The sequence below is a fragment of the Rhinoraja longicauda genome, chromosome 2 (genome assembly GCF_053455715.1).
Source record: "Rhinoraja longicauda isolate Sanriku21f chromosome 2, sRhiLon1.1, whole genome shotgun sequence".
NCBI lineage: Eukaryota > Metazoa > Chordata > Chondrichthyes > Rajiformes > Arhynchobatidae > Rhinoraja > Rhinoraja longicauda.
Genome location: NC_135954.1, coordinates 97,986,554 through 98,004,988, shown reverse-complemented (window position 1 = coordinate 98,004,988; position 18,435 = coordinate 97,986,554). Strand labels below are relative to the sequence as shown.

General features: G+C 40.5%; 1 protein-coding gene across 3 annotated transcripts in view; it reads right to left on the bottom strand.

The window, feature by feature from the left end:
* Positions 1–18,435, bottom strand: part of ube3c (ubiquitin protein ligase E3C) — a 117,966-nt gene that overhangs the window by 73,748 nt on the left and 25,783 nt on the right. For all 3 annotated transcript variants that reach the window (XM_078424867.1, XM_078424884.1, XM_078424876.1), the window contains exon 12: positions 1,418–1,504. In XM_078424867.1, coding sequence (XP_078280993.1) covers positions 1,418–1,504 — 87 coding nt within the window. The remainder of the gene's footprint in view (positions 1–1,417; positions 1,505–18,435) is intronic.

Below are 18,435 nucleotides of genomic sequence, written 5' to 3'. Positions count from 1 at the left end.
GTTACCAGAACTGGAGGGCTTGAGTTAAAAGATGAGAATGGATAGGCTGGGACTTTTTTTCTTTGGAGGGTAAGTGGTTCCAGGGTGAGCTCAGAGGTATATAAAATAAGAGGCATATAAAATAAGAGGCATAGATAAGGTGAATGGTCAATCATTTCCCAGGGTAGAGGACCCTAAAACTTGAGGGGGTAGATCTAAGGTGAGAGGTGAAAGGACTTGGGCAGCAACCTTTTCAGCGGCCAAAGAAAACTGTAGAGGGAGGTACAATTTCTATGTTTAAAAGACATTTACACAGATACATGGATATTAAAGGTCTAGCGGGATGTGGGCCAAACACAGGCAAATAGGACTAACTCAGGAAAACATTTTTGTCAGTATGAATGAGTTGGGCTGAGGGGTTGTTTCCCAGCTGCACAATTTTGATTTTGTTTATGAGTGGTCATTCATTAAATGTTTGAACCAGTCATGTGTACTCTAGAAATATTTGTAATTACATAGGAAAAGCTAATCCTTTTAAAAAATTTATCTGATGCATCTCAGCCAGATTTGATATTGCACAAATTTAATGAAATATATTGTATGGTTTCAACAGAATACTAAATGCAAAACAGACAAGGCCTTTGAGAAGCGGCATTAAATAGATGCAGGCAAAAATCAGATTATGTGGTCATTTTTGTAAGATCATACTTTTTTTTTTAAAGACAGTCCACTTAGCACTTGGAAAATTAAATGTAAACTCTGTAAAGTTATACCTTTAAATTGGTTAAAAAGTTCCTCCTTTAATACACATTCATCACGGAGCTAGGTTTGCTGAGAGGACATTCAGAATTTGGCTAGAAACTAGCCAGTGGACATTGCCCAATTATCCCAATTGATAAAAAATTATATCGCAGCAAATTACATTCATAATTTATATGTTAAAAAAGGCATCAATATTGAAAGTATCAATCTTTAGTTCAATGAATGTAGGAAGAGCACCTTGTGCGCCAAAACTGCTCTTCAGCATGATGGGCAGCATTACGTATTTAGCAACATTTAACAAGGTGTATTAATATCAAAGTGCATTACAGTAACTCAGCTTGGCTTTAGCAAAAACTACTCAAACCTGTGATCATTAGTATGCAAAAACACACAGGCAGCAAGCATAGGGGAATATCAAAACCTGCAAGTTGCAGCTCCAAGTCTGACATTTCTCTGACTTGGAAATAAAATACTATTCCTTCTTCATTCCTGGAACTCATCGTTAAATTTAGTATCTTTGCCAATCTGGCAGCAGCAGCTCAAGTCAAAAGCTCATCACTAGCTTTCAGGACATTTAGGATTGCGCATTATTTTGGTAAACCCTTTTCTGCAGTTCCCACATCTTAGAAATCAATGGAATATACAGAGTAGAACAAATGTATATCTTTCTTCTTACCCCGTTATCATTTTTGTTGTTACAGATGTGATCAAATTCCAAAGATGTCGCATGAATCTTGCATTGAATGCCAAACTGTATAGAAGTCTGAAAGAAACCACATTGATTGTTAGAACCATTTATGAATTAAAGATCTTATTGAATTTCTAAATTAAAAATTTTCTCCAGAATATAATCAAATCAATCCCTTGTTGTACACGATAAGTTACTACGGCAATTTTTTTTCTGATAACAAACAGTAAAGTACAATCAAAAGGCAATTGTTAAATAAAAATAACGTTAAGCAAAGTCCTATTTTTCTTACAAATAATGTTAATTATGGGACTGAGCGATATAAAATACACATTTTTAATCATTTGTGAAGCTCATTGCACATTACATTTGTTTATTTTGCTCCCTTTGTTCTTCAGACTGAATAGTTAAAATTGCTCAATATGTTATTGTGCAAGTGTATCAGCTTCACTTTGTTACCAGCAGAGCCAAATGACAATTCATCCTTGCATCATTACGTGAACTTTTTTCTCAGTTTTTATTCTCCATGATAAGTACATCTGTCAAATCTTGGAATATGCAAGATACAGATGTGTTCTCGTTTCAAGTATACATTTCAGTTCCTACTTTTCCTATGTTCATCCAAACAACCTATCACTTCAAATGGCAAAAAAGATTTTTGCAATATAGCAATTATAAGCAATTTCAATGGATGCAAAGGAAGGTTCTTGAAAGTGTCCAATCACCCATCCATAAACATTCTAATTTTACTGGAATCATTTTTTTATGATAAATTCATTTTTTACATCTAGGTAAATTAAATAAATCAGTAACACCAAATTCAAATTAGTAAAAGAGTTTATTTTCTAAATATATGTCAGTTTCTTACATGGAACTTAATTCAAAATAAAAAGGACTGAAAAAATAATGCAGTGAAGATCATGTACTATGATGACATCTAAGCTAAAGTTTACATCAGGAAAGATATTGGTAAAGTAGTACACAAGGATAAAAAACAATCACAAAGTTCCTTTTCCCTATGAACCAGTCGAAAAATCTGACAGTGAAACATAATTCTGACATTATGTTTGTAGCTAATGTGCGAAACCTTCCAAGCTTTCTTCCACACATTATCTCATGTCATTGACAAAGCCATTAATAAGTTTCATATGAATGTTCTACAAGCCAAAATTGGTTTTGGGTGATAGAATAAAACAGGCAATTGCATATATCCACAGAGTGAAAATTCAGACGGTGTGAAAAAATGTATTACTCATTCTATTACTCATTCTGAACTATTGCTTAAAAACAATTTCAGGCCATTTTAGTTTTACCACTTGTTTTGTAGCCATACTATAGCTATATGCAGCAAATTGCCCCTCGTGTGTAGGAAGCAAAACAGGGATAACATAGAACTAGTTGAATGGGTGCTGGATGGTCAGCAGGGGCTTGGTGGGCCAAAGTGGATGTTTCTAGTTTTATTTCAAAACTAAACACTTCCACCCAGGACTGTTGGAAAGAGCAGCGCACTTTCATTTATTTACTTAGGCTGTTGGCAAAATCAAATGCATTTCCTTTACTATCACAGACTATCACATAGTTTATTGTCATATACACCAATGCTCAATGAAATTCCGTGTGCACATGAAGCTCACAGAGCAGTCTACCTACTGTAATGAAAAATAGTGTAACAAAGAAATAAATTGATATGTACACGTGTTACCATGGCATGGTACTATATCAGTTACTGCTATTGCTCAGTGGACTTTTGCAGAGATCGGCAGGAGATGGTTGGCAGGTTCATTCAAATGTGTATTAAATAATTAAATTTCAGCAACACATCCTCCATTAATAGGAGTAATAACGTTTAATGATAGCTATCAGTTTTAAACAATACAATGTTGGCTTCAGAATTAACTACAAAACACCCACTTTTCTTTCATTTACTAATTAAAATATTGCCTATAATTAATCAAATTGATTTTACTTAACCTGTTTTAAAAAAGAACAATTGTACACGACTTAATGTGTTAAGTTAATTTGAGTTGGATGGTGGGTGGGAGGCCTATGTTGAATTATAGCAAAGATCGAACAGAATGGCAGAACACCTAAAAGGGGCTGACCAGCTCATTCCCTTGAGTCTCCATTACTTGGTCCTTAAATTAAAACCAATTTGATTAAATGGCTTATAGATTCTGATCCGTGATTAATATACTTGAATACGATTTTTTCTTTCAGCACCTCATCCACTTGGTCAGGCAATTATCTCTTACACAGAGTGTCTACGAAGCTCTTTTTATTTGGGAAGTATGAAGTTCCCAACTTAGTCTGTAACCTTCACACAGAGCATGCTAACAGATGTGCTGGACAAAATCAAAAGAGAAACATTTTAAAAGCCGTTTTCTGCTTGTAATCTGGACATTCACATTTCATGAAAAAATTGAATATGATACATTCCTGGCAGCTTTAAAAACAGAGTCAGAATCATACAGCATAGAAACAGGTCCCATGGCCCAACTCGTATCCCTCTAAATCTTTCCTACCTGCCTGAATGTCTTTTAGCACGGACTTGGTGGGCCGAAAAAAAGGCCTGTTTCCGGCTGTATATATATGATATGATATGAAATGTTATTATATCTGCTTCAACAACTTCCTTTGGCAGTTCATTCCATTTACTTATCATTCTCTGTGTGACCAAGTGGCTCTCAGGTTCCTATTAAATCTATTTTCCCTCGCCTTAAATTCACGCCCTCTTGATTCCCTTATCCTAAGAAAGACTGTGCATTCACCATACCTATTCCCCTCATGAAATACCACCTATCCATACTCTACAGAGATGCTGTCTGAGCCACTGAGTTACTCCAGCACTGTGTGTCTTTTTTGTCCCAACTTCTATATACAAATCCTGCTTTTGCCAGCATTTCAAATACCTTCACGACCCGATCTACCTGTGATGCCACTTTCAGGGATTATGTACTTGCACTCCAAGATTCCTCTGCTCTACAACAGACCCTAGGCCCCCACCGTTCACACGGAATGCCGTACCCTATTTTCCCCTCCCAAATTGCAACAGCTCACACCTAACTGAATTAAACTCCATTTGCCATTCCTTGGTTCACTTATCCAGCTGAGCAAAATCTTGCTGTAATTCTTGATAACCACTATTTACGTTACCACCTATTTTTGTGTCATCTACCAACTTCATTATGCCATGTACGTTCTCATCCAAATCGTTGATAGATGATCAACAGCAATGGGCCCAGCACCAATCCTCAATTCACACTAGTCATTGGCCTCTTGTCAGAAAAACAACCCTCCACCACCAGCTTGTGCTTTCCACCATTAAACCAATTCTGTATCCAGTTCCAGGATTCAGCTCTCCCTGGATTCCATGCAATCTAACCTTTCAGAGCAGCCCGCCATGGGAAACCTTAACACAGGCCTAGCCAAAGTCAATGAAGACCGTGAAGATATTACAAACGGGTTACTATTCCCCAGAACACAATGTACAGGTACTTTAGAGCAATAACTAAATCTTCAAAGCAGAATTACACAACATATTAAGAAGCCACACAAACATCTAAAGGAACACTAGAAATGGTGTTCAAGAAGCAGTGTGCCCAAATAAAGCAAGCTGACATTCATGATAATATTAATTCAATCGTCTGGGAAAATGGCAAGCATAAATAGGTGGCCATTACATTATGGGAAGGTATGTTGCTGGAAAATAGTCTAATAGTCCACAGTGCAACTTTCCATAATAGGAAGCCATAACATTTGCGTGTGCATCGAAGTGCAAGTTTTAAAAAAATGCAATTTCCCCCCACCTTCCACCGCAAATCATAAATTCAATGAGCAGGAAGATTGTGTAACTCAAATGGTTGGGTGCCGATTTTTGAATTCCATAGGGCGAATTTCTGTTACAAGATAGGCCCTCATGTAGGGGTTCTCTGCAGTACTTTTAATAAAAGCAAAATGTTCTGAGCCATCATGAAGACAAGCAATGGTGGGGAGTGCAGTGAATAAGTGCTCAATGAGTGTCCCTCAAGATGGAATGGACGTTGGTTAGGCAAAGGGGTTTATGCTGGGAGTGGGTCAGTAAACTTTCAAACATATTTTAACTTAGAAGATTACAGTTGGAAGATGAGGAAAATAATGTACACTGTATCACAATTATTAATTGCGTAAGAGGAAAAAAGTACTGAACATTCTGTATCTGTATATTTAAAAATTAGAAACAAATGGATCAAATCAAATCAGAAAATGGTGCAATCACGTGGGTCAGTGATCACCCACACAGAGAAAGGAAATTATCACTTTAGGTTCTGGCCTCCCTTCTAAGCTAAAAACTAGAAAATCAGAATTGAACAATTGCACACAATACATGTTCAATAAATGTGGTCTCCCCAAGTTTCCATTCTGATTATTCCAAACATTGACCAATTTGGGGATTAATGGCAGTTCTGATGAACAGAGGGATTTTGGGAACCGTCCATAGCACCCTGAAAATAGCAGCACAATTAGATGGAAGGTAAAGAAGGCCTATGGTATGCTTGCCTTTATTGGTCAGGGCATTGATAATAAAAGAGTGGAGGTCATGTTGCAGCTTTATAAAACTTGGGGAGACCACATTTATTGAACATGTATTGTATGCAATTGTTCAATTACATGAAGGGTGAAGAGGCATTGGAGAGGGTCCAGTAGAGGGTGCATGGATTAGAGGGTAATAGCTAAAAGGAAAAGTTGGACAACATTGGATTGATTTCATTGGAGCATTGGAGGCTGAGGGGAGTCATGATAAAAATGTATAACATTGAGGCATAGATTGACAGTCAGAATCTTTCTCCAACTGTGGAAATATCAAACATTAAAGGGTATAGCTTTAAGGTGAGAGGAGGATGGTTTAATGGAAATGTACAGGGAAAGTTTTTAAACAGAGTGGTAGGTGCTTAGAATATACTGATCGGGATGGTGATGGAAGCAGATTGGATAGTGGCATTTAAGAGGGCTTTAGATAGGTGCATGAATGTGCAGGGAAGGGGGGGGGTGATTTGACATCCAGGCAGAAGGGATTAGTTTAATTTGGCATCATTGTGGGCACAGACATTGTGGACCAAAGAACCTGTTCCTGCTGTGCCTCACTGGACTTTGTTCTATGATTAGTTAACAATCGGCTGCAAAACACCAGCTTAAAATGTAATTGTATGAAGAATTAGTGAAACCAAGTTTTCAATCAACTGTATTACAGCTTCCCTTTCATGGTAGAGCACGTAAATATTCAATTCCAGGCTTTGCGAGAAATGGCCTTTTGGGCTAGGTCATTTGGGAGACCCGACAGATATATGCAAAAGAAATGCACACCTTCCCCGCAGAATTAAAACATTAATACTGAACTAAGTTTTCTTTATTTTTTTTAAAACTTTGTTACTTTATGTTTAAAAAACATTAACATTTATTTTCTTAATCAAATACTGTCACATTTTCTTAATCAAACACAATCAAATGTAATAATTCTAATTCTGAACAATTACAGGAAAAGAGCAAACTACAGCGGAGGTAGAATTAGCCAATAAATACTGGCCTCATTTACCTTTGAGACACTAGATCCATGTGAAAATGCAAACAAAAGCTGTCACCTGCAGACAGGGTGATTAGACATTAACTACTACAGCCCTATTCAAATATTTTGAGTAAATCAAGTACACCATGCTTCGTTACACTGAAAATAAGTGGTAACATCTGATCACTACACTTTGAACAATGATCCAATAAATATATGCAAATATACTGAGTAATGTTATAGAAAAATGACAAGATTAAAGTGCAGTCTACATAAGCATAAGCAGTGTGCAACACTAATAAAACGTCTTTCAACATTTCAGCTCTTTTCATATGACAAAATTCACTACCTATCAGATACCACACAGTACAAACTGGAAAGTTAAATCACATGGGATCCAGACAAGCCAGCCAAATGAATATAGAATTGACTTGAAATTAGAAGAGGGTGGTGGCAGAGGTTTATTTTTTTTCAGACTGGTGGACTATAATGAGTGGTGTGTCACAGTGAAGGGTACTGAGTCCAGTGCTGTTCACTACATATATTAATGATTCAGATGTAGATATAGTTAGCATGGTTAATACTTGTGCAGATGAAACAACCCTTGGTGTCCTGGTGGACATTGTAGACGGTTATCTAAGGTTTTGATGGGATCTGGAACAACTGGGCCAATAGGCCAAGGAATTTGGTAAGTGTTGCATTTTGTAAGTGTTACATTTGGTAAAAGACAAGGGCAGGACTTGCACAGTATATTGTAGGGTCCTGGGGAGTGTTGTGGAACAGAGATAGTGGTGCAGGTACATGCTTCCCTAAAAGTGGCAAGTGGACAGAAACATGGTCAAGACCTGAATGAATGTACTTCAGTTGTCATTGGTTTAATTAAAAAATGCATTGGCAACTGCATTCTGCCAGAGTCAATTTTGATTTATCCCTATCCCTACAAGAAATCTTGGATGAACAGGAAGATTCACTCCCTGCTAAAGTCAAGTTCCATGATAGTCAAGATGATCCTGCACTGAACAAGAAAGCCAAGTACAACCTCCACCAGGCTGTCACGAGTGCCAAGAGAGAATTTCAAAATAAGGTGGAGACTCAGTTCAATCAAGCAGATGCCAAGCAATTGTGGCAGGGCCATAATACATTCATGGGCTACAACCCAAAATCAAGGGCAATCTCTGGTAACGACACATCTCCACCGGATGAGCTCAATGCCTCTATCTAATTTTGAACAGGGAAGCATGGTTCCACCTGGCCAAATCCCCATCGCCCACTGGCTCTGTCTCATATATATCAGCGGCAGAAGTCAAGTATGCTTCCATGAAATGCTCTGAAAGATCACTAATGACCCAAATCTACACCAGCCTTCCAGACAATCTAGACGCCTAGCAATTTGCATACAGGAAAAACAGGTACATTCAAGTCTGAATCACTGACTATAAAAATGGTAGTTATTGCTCAGACTTCAGCACCATTCCTTCCACTCCAGCTCTATGGATTCTGAGACAATAGATGTGGTCAATGTGGGAAATGCAGATGGGGCAGGTTGTGAGTGACAGAGCAAGCTAAAAGCATGAATGATGATATATTCCATTTACTGTTTACAGAGGTTGTGTTCTCAAGATGCATGGAGATAAAGTTTGCAATGCCATCCCAAGATCTCCTTTGCCACTTTGAGCAATCTTGAGCCAACAACTCCCAAATCATTAAGCAACTAAAGAGCAGATTCACAAGGTGGTTTTCAGCACATCCTTAAATCTATTCCTTTACCAATCCAATCATTCTTTCCTATGACAGAACTTGGAATAGTGTATGATGATGCCAATGCGAATAAGGCATACCCAATGGCGCAGAAGTAACTAGAATCTTCAGCAGTAGGGAGGTTAGCCTGGGAAAATTATAGCAAATTTGAAGATATCGTTAGTGGTATTTTTCCAGTATCTTGAGATGACCTCTACACACTGTCCAGGTCTCAGGTGCAAACAGGAGGGCTGGGATCACCACCATCAGGGATACCACAAGCATTATGATGGGCTGTCGTCTTTATCTTCAATTACCTCCTCCTTCAAGCGACCAAAGGTGTATCGATGGAAATAACAAATTTTGTCATCAATACCTTCGATGTTCTCCGAGAGGTGGCTTCAAAGACACAAACGGTCCACATTTTCCAGTGTCACCAAATCTTTATTGTTGGAAGCTGTGTTGTATGGCAGGGGAAGATTAGTGGAGAGCATTGGTGGATGTTAAGGGATGTTACGTGCCAGGTTGTCAAGCACAACCAAACACAACTGCAGTCTGCATATTGCAGTTTACTACTGAGGTTTGTGAGATCTTGGTTCTGATGTGTGGTTACTGTAGTTGAAGATTCCCATTAGTTCTGAAGTACAAGTTATATAGAAATACCTCTAGATGTACAAGCATGTTGTAGTGGGTCTGGACGCCACAGAAATCAGGCCAGACGCCAGGTAAGTAGGAACAACACTTTAATCCGCAACGAACACACACCCCGGGCACCGCCACAGGACCCCCCCCCCCCCAAGAACCGGAGGCACGAAACGGACAGGTGGACAGACAAAACGACCAGCCCGCGTGAGCACCACGGCGGGCGCAGGAACCGGAACCACCCCGCCAGGGGAAGGCACCCGTGGGAACTCTGGGTGTAAGGACCGGGACGCAGGACGACCCTGAGGGCAAGGCCGCGCCAGTAGAACCAGCTGGCTAACGTCCACGTGCGCCGGCTTCAGCCGCGAGAGAGAGACCGTCTCAGGACGACCCCCCATGTCCAAAACGAAAGTGGCAGAGCCCCGCTCAAGCACCTTGAACGGTCCCTCATACGGCCGCTGAAGGGGTGTCCGGTGGGCATCCCGGCGCAGGAAAACAAAAGGACAGTCCTGCAGGGCGGAAGGGACATGTGACCGCACCGAACCGTGGCGAGACGTCGGCATCGGCACCAGCGAGCCCACCGTCTCCCGAAGGCGTTGCAGGGCGGCCGAGGGCTGTTCTGCCTGACCCTGGGCGGAGGGAACGAACTCACCGGGCACTGTCAGCGGAGCCCCGTACACCAATTCAGCCGAGGAGGTGGCCGTCCTCCTTGGGGGCGGTGCGGACGCCCAGTAAAACCCACGGCAAAGCGTCGACCCAGTCCGGGCCAACGAGCCGGGCCTTCAGAACAGCCTTGAGCTGGCGGTGGAAACGCTCCACCAGGCCGTTCGCCTGCGGATGGTACGCTGTGGTGCGGTGCAGGTTAACCCCCAGTAGTTGAGCCATGGACGACCACAGCTCAGAGGTGAATTGCGACCCTCTGTCAGACGTGATGTCAAGCGGCACCCCAAACCTGGCAATCCAGTGAGCCGCCAAGGCACGGGCACAAGTAGAGGCAGAAGTGTCCGGCAGTGGAACCGCCTCCGGCCACCGCGTGAAACGGTCCACCATAGTCAGGAGGTAGGTGAAACCCCGAGAAGGCGGCAGCGGCCCCACGATGTCCACATGGATGTGGTCAAAACGGTGGCGAGGGACGGGGAACTCCTAGAGCGGCGCACGCACATGCCGCTGTACTTTTGCAGTTTGGCACGGGATACAGGTGCGCGCCCAATGTCCAACCTGCTTACGTAACCCGTACCAAACGAAACGGGAAGCCACGAGGGTCGTCGTCGCCCGAATGGAAGGGTGGGCCAGCCCGTGGTGCACCTCGAACACCCGGCACCGCCAGGCAACAGGAACGATTGGGCACGGCTGCCCGGTGGATACATCGCACAGATGATTACACAGAAAACACTACTCACATAGAAAATAAAATATGAAATAGTATTCTGTGTCATTCTAGGTCAACATAAAGACTGAGCCACACAACAGATATGAAATATCCATTCCTGAATTACATGCATTTAAAATTACTAATGCCTCCAGTAACGTCATTGATCCAAAACGTCAGCTGAACAACGATCACATCAGGATAAAATTAGACTTTTAATTAGCGCTTAATTGGACACTGCAGTTATCAGCATTGCTTGAACCTTCACACGCAAGTGTCAGAATGCATTGTAAAACTGGGCGTCTGCTTAAGATTCTAGTGAAAGTACATAACCAGAATATCAACCTACTTAATTATCACTTTCAACATATTGAATAACTATTTTAAAAGTCTGTAAATAGTGTCTGGGATTTAAAAGCAACATCCTATTTACAAACTCCAACTTGTTCAAGGTTTAACTAACTCTAGTATCAACCATTAGTGTATCAATAGGAATGCTAAAAGCTGACAGAACACTGGAGCCACTAAACCTACTACCACAAAATAATTGGTTGTAGATTTAAGTGCCCTGTTCATCTTGTTTTCTGCTTAATGCTGTTCACTGCAAAACAGTAATGTAAATAATGCACTGAAAGTCTATTAGCCACTATTTTAGTTTAGAAAGCTTTATAGCTGCCAGAGGAAGTAAGATGTCAGTGAAATTGTCAATGCTCGATTAGGATAATTAGCGTTTTATAGGTTAATTACATCAAGGCAGGATGTGAGGTTTCAAGAACATAGATGTTGCTGAATTCGGATGTTTGCATTTATTGCTGCAAATACCCTACCTCCCTGGGCAATAACTACTGATTTTAAATGCGTCTTCACTCTGGCCACGTTTACTGGTGAATTATCTCTAAAGATGCTCACTGAAGTGAAGAAAGCAAAGCTATGGCTGCAATTGTACCAGCACAGCTGCCATTTCCTGGGTGGAATACCCTGCTTTAAATCAGTTTTACTGAGAATCAGCATTGTGGAGTTCCTAAAATCATTAATTACCTATTTCTTTAAAGGCTTTAGATAATTGCTACCACTTCACAATTGTTTCAGGTATAGACAATCTTGCCTCTTTAGATTTCAAGATTTGTTAGTCTGTTACACAAAATTCTCACAACGCTTTAGCTTTGTTTAAATATTTGGGTCTAATAAATGCTTTGCTACACAAGTATCAATGTTTAATTCTCCTTTCATAAAAGGAAGTCAAATTTTGGGTGCATCTTTTTCCATATTGCACAAAATAAAGACGGATTTCTACGCTGCTACATAATTGGAAGGTTAATTGGATACTATAAATTATCTTGGTACGGTCAGATTGCTGGAAAATGAAGATAAAAATGTCAGGCATGCAAAAGAATAGTGTAGAGAATTAAATGGAACTGTTAGGAATACGGTGGGGGCGATGAACCAAATAACCTTCTATGTTCAAGAATATTGAGAGATATAATATGATAAGTCCCAGAGTCAAGTCTTATGCATCTTCTCTAAAACCAAAAGATTCCTATTTTTGTCTTTAATCATAGTTCAAGTATTTTTCAAGTAATCCATTCCTTTGCTTAACAATTTCCTACGGCTAAACATGTACAAATTGGATCAGCATTAAAATGCAATTTTGATGTTTAAAGTAAACTATAAATCACAGTACCTCTGACAGTCAAAAACCTCGAATTGCCCCTCTGCCTATGGAACTTACGAGAACACAATCCACGTTTGTCCAAATCTCCTCGCAGCTAATACACTACAATCCTGACAACATCCTGGTGAATGACATACAGTGCCCTCCATAATGTTTGGGACAAAGACCCATCATTTATTTAATTGCCTCTGTACTCCACAATTTGATATTTGTAATAGAAAACAAAAATCACACATGGTTAAAGTGTACATTATCAGATTTTATTAAAGGCCATTTTAATACATTTTGGTATCACCATGTAGAAATTACAGCTGTGTTTATACATAGTCCCCCCATTTCAGGGCACCATAATGTTTGGAACACATGGCTTCGCAGGCGTTTGTAATTGCTCAGGTGTGTTTAAATGCCTCCTTAATGGAGGTATAAGAGAGCTCTCAGCACCTCGTCTTTCCTCCAGTCTTTCCATCACCTTTGGAAACTTTTATTGCTGTTTATCAACATGAGGACCAAAGTTGGGCCAATGAAAGTCAAAGAAGCCATTATGAGACTAAGAAACAAGGATAAAACAGTTAGAGACAACAGCCAAACCTTAGGCTTACCAAAATCAACTGTTTGGAACATAATTAAGAAGAAAGAGAGCACTGGTGAGCTTACTAATCGCAAAGGGACTGGCAGGCCAAGGAAGATCCCCACAGCTGATGACAGAAGAATTCTCCCTATAATTAAAAAAAATCCCCAAACACCTATCCGACAGATCAGAGACACTTTTCAGGAGTCAGGTGTGGATTTGTCAATGACCACTGTCCGCAGACGACTTCATGAACAGAAATACAGAGGCTACACTGCAAGATGCAAACCACTGGTTAGCTGCAAAAATAGGATGGCCAGGTTACAGTTTGCCAAGAAGTACTTAAAAAAGCAACCACAGTTCTGGAAAAAGGTCTTGTGGACAGATGAGACGAAGATTAACTTCTGTCACAGTGATGGCAAGAGCAAAGTATGGAGAAGAGATGGAACTGCCCAAGATCCAAACCATACCACCTCATCTGTGAAACACGGTGGTGGGGATGTTGTGGCCTGGGCATGTATGGCTGCTGAAGGTTCACTGATCTTCATTGATGATACAAATGCTGATGGTAGTAGCATAATGGATTCTGAAGTGTACAGACACATCCTATCTGCTCAAGTTCAAACAAATGCCTCAAAACTCATTGGCCGGTGGTTCATTCTACAGCAAGACAATGATCCCAAACATACTGCTAAAGCAACAACGGAGTTTTTCAAAGCTTAAAAAATGGTAAATTCTTGAGTGGCCAAGTCAATCACCCGATCTGAACCCAATTGAGCATGCCTTTTATATGCTGAAGAGAAAACTGAAGGGGACTAGCCCCCATAACAAGCATAAGCTGAAGACGGTTGCATACAGGCCTGGCAAAGCATCACCATAGATGACACCCAGCAACTGGTGATGTCCATGAATCGCAGACTTCAAGCAGTCATTGCATGCAAAGGATATGCAACAAAATAATAAAAATAACTACTTTCATTTACATGAAATTGCTGTGTCCCAAACATTATGGTGCCCTGAAATGGGGGGACTATTTATAAACACAGCTGTAATTTCTACATGGTGAAACCAAAATGTATAAAAATACCCTTTATTAAAATCTGACAATGTGCACTTTAACCACATGTAATTTTTTTCTATTACAAATCTCAAATTGTGGAGTACAGAGGCAAATAAATAAATGATGGGTCTTTGTCCCAAACATTATGGAGGGCACTGTAGTAGATCACATTTGTTGTAGACTGAGATCACTGTATCAAGGAAGGTGGATGGAGAAAATGCAGTTTTTGAACCATTTTAACAGTTCGGTTTAGAGATACATCTTGGAAACACGAAGTCCGTGCCGATCACTGAACACCCATACACTACCACAGTGGCTCCATCTTTCCCCCCACACAACTACTGCAGTGGAACTAGCTTTCCTCTCAAATTGCTAAGACAAGGCCATTGTAACAGCGTGAGTTTCCCTGGGCACCCTGATCTTGCAATCCCCACCCAGGCGTCCGGCCCACAAGCTCCACCCCAAACACTAGGGACAACTCAGAGTGCACGATAGAACCAGTGCACCGGAACACGCAGAGGAAACCCACATGGCCAGAGTGCACCCGAGGCCAGGATCAAACCCAGGCCCCCGGCCCCACATGGCAGCGACTCCATGAGTGAGCGGCACAACCCACAGAAGCAAAACAAACCCGCACGTCTCTGCAACACGGGAGGCAACCTGAGTACCCAGAGGAAACCCACGCTGCCACCGGGAGCACCCAAGGTCATGGTTAGGCCCGGATCTCTGGCACTGTACGGTAGCGACTCTACCATGGCACCACAGGTATTGTGTATTTTGTACTGTGTTGTCCCAAGATAATAGATTGCCCACACAACATAATAAACACTGCAGTGTATGTTTATTGGCTGTTTTTCGATTAGTACTGTAGATATTAACCCCCCCTTACTCGGTTATAGCGGACAATCGGTAATAATGGACACCATCTCCCCATGTGGTCTGTTATAGCAAGCTGTTACTGTACACTAAAATGAGCCTTGAATCACTTATGAGTTGAAAACCACAATAACTCTGTTTTTGATGACACCATGGACACCAAAAGACAATTATATTGGCATGGATAAACAAAACTATGGCGCATAAATCTCCTTGTACCAGCCACATTGTCTACACTATATGATGTAGGAAATACTGGAAATTGGAAAAATTGCAGGTTTGGAAAATGTATAAACCAAGAGCATACATACTCGGGAAGCATGATAGGGAAAAATGCCACAAAGTGAAGGTAACATCGAGGTCATGTTGGGAGAAGCAATAGATAGTTCTAGGAGGTATTTAGACAATAAGTCATAACTAGTTAGACTGTTCTAAACTAAGCTAAGGACAATAAAACTAATCATGAAATAAGAAGAGTTCTTTATTACACCAAAATGGACAAATAGGAGGGTGTAAATAAATAAGTAAATAAATAAGTCACCCTCCTATTTAAGAGGAGAATTAATTAAGAGGAGACAAAAAGTTGAAGGTTACTCTAAGAGAAAACAAGGATGAATGATTACAAATAAACATTGATAACTGATGATGTTTCAACAATGTAATATCCACATGTAATCCACATGTAATCATTGAAACAGAACATAAGAGACTGGGTGCTGTGAATCTTTGAAACACTTTAGGTTCTCTCAGTGTGTCCCAATGTGTACTGTTAAGGCTTTGAACAAAACACTTTGTTTGAGAAATTCACCACTGCTTAAAGATGTGTTCTTTGTGCTCGCCCAATCTGAGCTATAATTAAGAGGGTGACTGGGCTCCACGTAAAAGCCAGATTCAAGGTACAGGTTAAACATACAATTCCCTCCGACGCCATGACAGAGTTAAACCTCAGCTATTTATGAACCTGAAGGAAAGCTCTGTTCCAACATACCCAACAAAAAAAATAATCAAGCCATATAATAGAATAATTAAGCCTTACTATTACCCTTAATGTACTGTTCAAGACCTCCTGCCTCAACATCACATTCTGCCCCAAGTTTTGACTGTATCAACATCACATTCCAGGAATCAATGGCACCAAGTTTCTTCAATGCGCAATATTCATCGGACGGTGCATGAAGCAATCACCTGCAAAAAGTGTTAACATTTGGCTAACCAGAGCAAAAGCCTGCAGCAGCAAGTCACTAAAATATGAATGCAGGAGGAATTGAAAATTAACTCTGATGAGTGCATGGGAGAGAATAGACCCCAAAGAGTCAAGACTTTTAATAATGTGAAATCTGCTCCAAAAACACCCAAGTGCCATCTTCCTGATTAATTCTTCCTATTGTACCACCCATGTACTATTGGCAATTTTACTTATGTAGTTCACATGATCAGCAATATATTGGCATCCATAGATTTAGGGTCTTTGTTTATTGAATTGTATAGGTTAAGTTCCAAACCAGGATTTTAACATACACAGTATTTGTGGCACAGTGCCAAAGACACAGGCTGGATCCTGATATCGGGTTCGTCCGTGCAGTTTGCACTTCCTCCCTGTGACCGTGTGGGTTCCTCCAGATGCTCCAGTTTCAATGGTGCTTTATTTCTCTTAATTGAACCATTGAAACTGGAGCACCTGTAGGCGTTTCCTCTCATATCCCGAAGATCTGTACGTTTGTAGGTTAATTGGCCGCTGTAAAATTGCAGGTAATGTGTAGGGGGTGGATGAGAAGGAGGGATTACATAGAATTAGTGTGAACGTGATCGATGATTGGCATGGATTTGATTTCTATACTGCATCTCAGAGGGGGGAGGGGGAAGAGGATGGGGAGGGGGGAAGGGGATGGGGGAGGGATGCTGCACCAATGCAGGAGAGGTTTGGATCCAGCGGGTCCACTTGGTCTAGTGAGTCACTAAAAGAACATTCAGTAAGAGCGAACAATTGGGAAGGCAAATGGTAATCTGGCCTTGATTGCAAGAGGATTGGAGTACAAGAATAAAAATGTCTTACTAAATTATAGAAGAGACCACATTTGGAATACATAACATTTCCTTACCCAAGAATGTATGTGTGATAGAAGTGCAATTAACTTTACAAGTTTGATTCCTGGGATGGTGGATTTGTTGTAGGCGAGAGTTAGTAAATTGGACCAATACGTTAGCAGCATTAGAAGAAGGAAGGTTCATCTTGTCAAAATTATTTTTTTGGTGCTTAACCAGGAAGATGCAATGGCTAAATTGTGTTCCTTTGGCTGGGGTGTCTGGAGTCCATGGTTAATAATCAGTCTTACATGACAGAAGAAGAGAGATTTTTATCACTCAGAGAGCAGTGAATTCTCTTTCCTTGATGAACACAGAGGCTCAGTTGGTGAGCACATTAAAGATCAATAGTATTTTGTATATTATGGGAATTAAGGGATGAGGTTAGTCCTGCGAAGTGTCACTTAAGTAATGGATGAGTCATGATCTCTGAGCAAACATAAAAGGATAAATGACATATATTTGCTTACAATTTTTGTACTTAATTCCAAGGATGAGCATTCAGCACAGGGCAATACTGCAAAGAAGCCATATCAGGTAGTATAAAGTGATGTTTGAAATGAACAATGCAGCAAAACGCAAACAAAAAGGTTTACATTTATAAGTCAATGTTCCTCGATCGACATTATCCCATAAAATCTAATTTAACAGGCTCTGCCAAAGTAGTTTTAAAACATGTCATATGATATGGAGAAGCAGCACAAAAAAAGTCTTTTTTTTTCCGCAGAAGGAAGTAAGGCCACCAGCGTAATCAAGGACGAGTCTCATCCTGGCCACTTCCTCTTCTCCCCTCTTCCATCAGGCAAGAGGTACTGAAATGTCTAAATGCATACCTCCAGATTCAGGAATAATTTCTTCCCAGCTGTGCCAGGCAACTGATCCATCCTATCACCAACTAGAGAGTGGTCTTGACTTACCATCATGAGCGACCCTCAGACTATCTTTAATTGGATTTTACTGGACTTTATCATGCACTAAATGCTATTCCCTTTATCCCGTATCGGTACACTGTGGACGGCTTGATTGTAATCATGTATAGGCGTTTTGCTGACTGGATAGCACACAACAAAAAGCTTTTCACTGTACCTCGGTATACGTGACAATAATAAACTAAACTAAAACTAAATTAAATTGGCCCCTGAAGTTCACACCAGAAGACTTGATTAGTTGAATGGTTTCTTCAGGCCATTATTGATTCAATGATTGCTGCAGACAATGAACTATTACGGTATATGAACTTCGATGATTTGAAATTAACCGAAGTGTGTGTCACAGTATTCGTACATCTCCATGTTGTTTCTGTGCGTAGGCACTACACTGCTAACAAAAGTTATGCCTCCAATTTTAATGTGCTTACAGATGATTAAATGGACTGTTTGCATCTCTTGTCTCCTTCGCTTTATTTTTAAAATCTTATCTCCATTTTTGTTCAATGTTCATCCATTAAAATTAGAATCTTAC